Source organism: Oxyura jamaicensis, chromosome 1 (assembly GCF_011077185.1).
Source record: "Oxyura jamaicensis isolate SHBP4307 breed ruddy duck chromosome 1, BPBGC_Ojam_1.0, whole genome shotgun sequence".
Lineage (NCBI taxonomy): Eukaryota > Metazoa > Chordata > Aves > Anseriformes > Anatidae > Oxyura > Oxyura jamaicensis.
The window spans coordinates 947,622-953,995 of record NC_048893.1 but is presented as its reverse complement, the minus strand read 5'-3'; the positions used below and the strand labels follow the sequence as shown (position 1 = coordinate 953,995).

The 6,374-nt window shown below is 55.2% G+C and overlaps 1 protein-coding gene and 1 long non-coding RNA gene across 2 annotated transcripts in view; one reads left to right on the top strand and one right to left on the bottom strand.

Moving 5' to 3' along the window:
- Positions 1–1,260, top strand: part of LOC118160795 — a 3,075-nt gene extending 1,815 nt beyond the window's left edge. The window contains exon 3 of the long non-coding RNA XR_004747678.1: positions 1,249–1,260. This is a non-coding gene — a long non-coding RNA (uncharacterized LOC118160795). The remainder of the gene's footprint in view (positions 1–1,248) is intronic.
- Positions 1,261–1,477: 217 nt separating this feature from the next.
- Positions 1,478–6,374, bottom strand: part of NRF1 (nuclear respiratory factor 1) — a 28,726-nt gene continuing 23,829 nt past the window's right edge. Inside the window, exons 6-9 of the mRNA XM_035340350.1 lie at positions 4,270–4,428; positions 3,103–3,300; positions 2,032–2,133; positions 1,478–1,546 (exon numbers count right to left, since the gene is read on the bottom strand). Of these exons, the coding sequence (XP_035196241.1) occupies positions 1,478–1,546; positions 2,032–2,133; positions 3,103–3,300; positions 4,270–4,428 (528 nt within the window). The remainder of the gene's footprint in view (positions 1,547–2,031; positions 2,134–3,102; positions 3,301–4,269; positions 4,429–6,374) is intronic.

The window sequence follows — 6,374 nt, the reverse complement described above, 5'->3', positions numbered from 1 at the left end:
CCCCCCCAGACATCCGTGAAGCACCTCAAGCTCCCACAAACCCCTTTTATTCAGTCATTGCCCACCAGAAAACGGGACAGCAGGCGGGTCGCTGCCGGCCGGGCACTTTTTAAAGCAGCCACACTGCTGTGGTGCTGGCTGCTCAGCACAGATCACCATCCCACGGGGAAAAGGGCTGCACGTGCCCCCATTTCCATTTGTCAGCACCCCTCCCGTCATTGTGGGGAACCAACCATGTTCCCATTTAGGATTTATTTGTGCCGGACTTGCCTCAAGCTCACCTAAAGCTCACAAACTGGAACTTTTTTTTGCTGCGGTACACTTAATAAATGAGAATGGCCATCCCCAGTTCAAGGCAGCTGCTTCGCTCTCCTGCGCCCACAGCTGACCCTGGGCGAAAGGATCCAGAGCAGGGAGGAAGCAGCGACAGGGCGTTGAGACAAGGTGAAAAGAAGCCCAGTTAAAGAGAAGGCAAAGTCTTTTAGGAAGGATGGAACCGAGTCTGAGTGCCTCGAGAGGAAGAAGCCGCAGATGGGAGGGATCTCGGGAGAGTTGGACGGAGTTTGTGCTGCTCCCCAGCCATGCTGAAACCAAAGCAAAGCAAGCCCGAGCAGGGAAAGGCGCCCTTCCCATCAAAACGGGGAAGGATTTACTCCTGGCAAAGGAGCAGGAATTGTCCGGGCCCCTCTCCGCACTAACACAACAATTGTGCTGCTGAGATCGTAGCAAGCATCCCTGCTCCGCGTTGTTCTGCATCGTACAAACACGGCTGCTTACTCAGAGCTAAGTCACATCTCCACGCAGCACGACAGTGAGGCAGATCCTTGGAGATGCTGCCAGCAGGCTGGGGATCTAGCTGCACTCAGCAATCCCAGCTGCTCACCAGCGAAGGTCTGCTTTTGTATCTTTCTGTCGTCCAGTCTCTCTCAAACATTTAACTTACAGGAGGAACTAGGTGCCTGCGCTCCCTTGATTTCTGTTTGTCCCTCCGAAAATTCTTCTTCCAGGTGTCGAGAGGCATCTGAAGAGGGTTCTGAAAACCCTCGAAGCGCTTCGAGGTCACAGCCAGGCCGCTTCCCTTTGCTTCCCAGATGGAAATAGGGTCCCGTGCAGAACAGAGCTGTTCTGTGCTGCCACCTGTCGCCCTGAAAGCCTCTCTCGCGCAGAGCTGACCAGACCCCAGCGCTCCTGCACAGATCATCCGCAGCCAAGGGGCAGGAAGCTGCCTGCAGCCTCATGGATGTACAGCGGGGGAGAAGAGGCTTTAAAAAAATAAAGTTTCCTTGCGGTCGTTAAACTTTTATTAACGGGATTAAAAAAAATAAGCGGAAAAAAATAAACGCGTGCAAGTTTGAGAGGTCAGATTCGAGGGCTGAAGTGGTCGGATGGAGCCCTCAACGGATGGAGTTTTGCCCAGCGGTAGAGCACTGGAAGAAGCTTTCGCAGTACGTGGAGCAGTACTGTGCTCCGCAGTACCTCATGGTGCCTCAAATAATGTGCATTTATGAGGCTCTCTCCGGTATTCCCTTGCAAACCTCTCTAAAAGCTGCAGAAGAACAGTGCCGTTTTGTCCAGAGATCAGGAGCCGAAGAATCACACCATCTGCCCACGGCCACGCAACATCCTCTGCTAACCACCGGCTCAGAACACCGCAGGCGTCACCCCCGGCCCTGAGCTGGCAAAACTCAGGATGGAGCAAGAAACTTATCCCAAACACGTAAACGTGCAGTGGTGCGGTGAGGTCTCTACCTGCTAGAGCAGATCTCCCAGAATTAACGTACAGGACATTAAAACGGGATGGAATTCAGAGCTGAGGCTTCTGCCATAACGCCTTTTGTACGCTCCTGAGTCAAAACGACAACGGTTCGGCGCTTTGTGTACGAGATTTTGTATGGCTTTGCATGTGTTTTAACCCTGAACACTGCAGGGTCGGCAGGTTTTGGTGACTTAATGCCGACAGATCTTTAACTTCATCAAATTCAAACAGGATGATTGCGCTCTGCGCACGATGGGCACGGCCCGGACCCTTACCTCTCCGTCAGTCACCGCGGAATAATTGACTTGTGCGACGGTGACCGTGGTAGGCAGCTCGGAGGCATCAGCCAGCGTGGCCACTGTAGCACCGGTGCCAACCTGCGGGAGCCAACAAGATGCAGCTGAACACGCTTGTTATGGCGGGGAAACGTCCGCGTAGATCACACAAAGGGACAGTCAAACGCTCTCAGGTTACAAGGCATTGGAGCTACAGGGAATAATAGCAATGGGCAGAGCTCGTGGAAAATCCCGAGCTGGCTTTGGAAATTACTTTTCCCCTATTTAACAGCTGGGAAAAGGCAAAGTTTGGGAGATGTGCAGCTTTGTTTCTAAGCAGAATTAAACCTGTAGGTGCTAGGGCCTGCAGGTCGGTGAGGTCTCAGGTGCTGGGCACCTAGGAGAACACTATCGAGGGGAAAATGTCTGCTAGCAGGTGAGCAAACAGCCAGCGTGGCAGGTCTGCTGGGCCTTGGGGGAGCAGAAAGCTGGGCCAGTTCACTGAAAAGCTTTAATTTGAAAAGCAAACCAAAAAACAAAAGCAAAACAAAAATAAAGCCCACGTGCTGAGCCGCCAGAAGCTGCCGCCCCACGTGGAGAAGGGAATACAGCAGCAGCAACTTCTGCTCTGAATCCCCTAAAGCAGACTAACAGACATCCCTCCCTCGGGGCAGCTCGAGAATTACTACATATTTGCACTTCAGGTGTAAGAGCAGGGCACACAGAAGTGCCTAATGCCACGGGCTAAGATAGATTCCGTGCCATTAAAGAAAAGCAGCCCCACCACCTTTCCTCCTGTCACTTCATCCCATGGCCACCACAGGTTTTGTGCGGCCACACGAGCCGTGTGTCTGCTTGTAAACGGGGATAGGAGCCGGGAGGAGAGAGGATGGGACCGCTCCTTCGAGCGGGAGCGCCGGCTTAGTGAGCCGGAGGGCTGAGACATTGATAAAGAGAATTCCGGAAGGAAAAGGCAAGCTTCCAAAAGGAGTTTGCCCTGAACCACCTCCTACAGGCAGGCAAGTTGAGTCAGCTGCGCTGACAACGCAAGAGCTGGAGGGCTCTGCTCACCTGGATGAGGGACACGGTGCCATCGGGGTTGCTGAAGGTTTGTACCACCGTCTGTGACGGCACCAGGTGCGCTATGCTGTGCGTGGTCGTGGTCTGCTGCTGCGTCTGCTGGTCCTCGAACGCGTAGAGCAGGTCCTCGCGGCCGTGCTGCTTGTAGCAGTTCTTCACGATAGTCCGCAACGCCTGGGTCCACGACACCTGCCGGGAGGATCAGAAAGGAGTTGAGAGCGTGTACAAGCTTTTCTGGACCGCTCCGACGCTGCTACAGCTGTGATTCGTGTGCTTACCTTGACTGGGTGCCTCTCCATGAATTCTCAAACAAAACGCCCCCCAGTACCTAATCCCTCCACCCCCTCCTTCCCCAGGACTCAGAAATTACCACTGCGTTTCTGCGTATGGATACAGAACGAGCACGCGTGACCAAAGGCGGGCGTATTTCTCAATGAAATCGGTTTCTCTGCCTTTCAAGGAATCTTCAAGAACCGAGGCCAACACACGGAAAATCACCTCCACCTTGGGAGAGCTGAGCACACAGCGCCATTGGACGACACAGCGCCATTTCCAGCCCCCCAGCCGTCCCTCCCCACCCAACCAGATCTGCAGCAGCACTGCCCTCAACACCCTGGCAGCCTTTTTTCGGCAGTCTCCTCGTGACAGGTTGGTGGCAACATCACCTGCGTAGGATCCGGAGCTGTAACTGATACCTGAGACCTTGTCACCCATTCTCTCACTTGTTTTTTTCCCCCGGCTCCACCTCGCATCTTCGATCACCCCCCCTTTAAGCACAAAGGTCCCTCAGGATGGGACAGTGACCCTCCAAGGGCTTCCCGAGGCCACGACACAGACTCTGCAGTAAATGAGCTGCGTACTTGGAGAGTTGCCTGGTTTTGGCTGGGCAGGCTGCTTCCAAAGGCCGCAGAGACGAGCGGATCATGCAGCCAGCAAGAAGGACACCCGCTGCAGAAAGAGACGAGCTTCCAAACCTGCTCGGCACACCAGGCAGGGCCAGAGCAGGTTGAAAGCTACGCCTCTCATCTCATGGCTCTCTCCCAAGCTCGAGGTCCGACACAAAGCCAAGGAAGGGCTGACGGTGCGGTTTCTTCCATCACACGAGGGAAAGAAAAGCGGCTCCCCCACAAACTGAAGGCAGACCCGGGGGACACCCACCCGCTGCTTCTGCTCCTCCGTGCGGACGTCGCTGCGGACGTTGGCCCACGGGATGTCCTCGGGCCACCAGATGGGCTTGCAGCTCTCCTTGCCCCAGCCTGGCTTGCCACGACCCGTGGAGTATTTCAGCATCTCCGGGATGAAAGCTCGCAGCTGCGCCTGGAACAAAGCACGTTAAGATGATGTTTAGGGCAAAACACTCGCTGTATTAGCACGCTTTTCGGTTCTAACACTACCACGAAGAGAGCTAACCAACCCGAAAGGGGAAATGAAACAATCAGAACAATGCAGGACCAAAAAAAATAACATTCAATGTCCCGACAGCTGCAAGAACGCGCTTGTGAGCTGACGTACGTTTAACAGACATGGTGCAAAGAGGACAGAGCTTTGCTGAGCTTCTCCAACTTACAGACACACTCTTACCTGTTCTTCCCTACCCCTGCAGAACGTAGCACACACTGGACTGATTTTCTGAATCTGCTTTTCACTTTTCCCCCAGCGGGGACACTTCCAACCCAGCTGTGCTTTTCCCTAGCACCCACAGAAACCGGCCAGCTGGTGTCTGCCTTTACCATCGGGAGACCCTGCCTTAAAAAGAGAGATTTGCGCAGTGAAATGAGCAGGCACGTCCTTAGGAGTGTGTGAAACTCACACAGGGTGCTGTGGCACATCGGGGTTTTGTCCTGGGCACTGCCTGGGAGGTGCAGGAGGAGGCTGGTGCAGCTGTAGGGCTGAGCAGGGAGAGCGGCAGCGCTCACGGCCGCACACGCCAAACTAAAACGCGTTAACGTCAAGCTAACGAGTTGCGTTTCAGAACGCCTCCCTGCATCCCTTCGGAACTTGCCGTAAAAGCCATTTGGGTCCTGCTGTCCTGGCGTGTAACGTGTGCCGGAGGAACAGAGGAATGGGAGGCTGCGGAGAGCCTGACCCCGCTAAAGGCACCACGGCCCGTGGCAGCTCTTCGGGGCTGCTCTTCGAGGCCAGAGCCCAGCCCCAAGCCGCGACGTTGGAGAAGGATGTAACTGAGGAGAAAAGCTGAAGTGTGTTTTGATAAAAAGCAAACAATCCATTTGAACGGATGGTTTTGCCGCTTGCACAGATCCCAGCAGTGGCTGGGGACTTGAAAAGCAATAAAAGTCCGGTGTCCGTCGTGGGTCTGGACATGGTGTGTCTGCTGCCACCCTAAAAGAACCCCTGCTGCTCAGCAAAGCGGCCGCATTTCAGCTCCTGCAGTGCTCCTGGGCTAACAGCAAGCCCAGGAGCGGGCCAGAGATGGAGCAGCCCCTCCAGAGGAGCCCCCGCCACCCCATGGGCATCCTCAACCATCTCAAGGACGTCAACACGAACCCCGATTTACAAATGGGGCACAGAAAAGCCAGCAGCTCGCCCGTGCACGGGTCAACCACTGCGACGTCTTCCCTTCCAGCCCACGACGCAGCCTCCAGGTGGGTGAGGTTTGCTCGGCCCAGAGATCCTGCTGGTGGCATCGAGTCTCCCGGTGCAACAACAGGTTAAAAATCTCCTTCCCAGCGTCACCGCCCGCAAGCCGTGCTCCTTGTTAACAGATGGATTAATTACTGGTCCCGGGGAGTTGAGCAGCTCGAGCTACTCGAGGCACTTGTTAAGGAGGGCTCGCCTCTAATCCGCCAGGGAGACAATCAGCAGCCTGCTGCAGCGCCAGGACGTCTCTAATTAGCTCCGTAACGAGACCCCAGCCCGGCAGCTCGCAGGGGTCTGCCACGGGCACCGAGACAAAGACCCCGCGTGTCTCAACCTCTGGGGGCAGCCACCTTTCTGCTGGCTCCAGCCCCAAACCAGCCCGAAAAGCACGCAGCTCACTCCGGTTTGCACCGTCGTTGGCTCTGGAAGAGGCTCCCAGCACCGAGAGAAGTCACAGCAAAGTCTCCTCGACTGCTCCCAAAAGTAGAAGAGGGCAAAGGAGCAGTGGCAGCAAAGCCCCCGGGTATTTTGTTCACTTGCCCTTCTGGTTTTTGGTGAACTAGATATAAACACACGCATGTCTTTAAGCATTTGGGTTACAAAGGAAGGCATCTTCCAAGGCTGCAGCACAGCGCTGCCAGCAGGGAGCCCTGGCACTGGGCTCC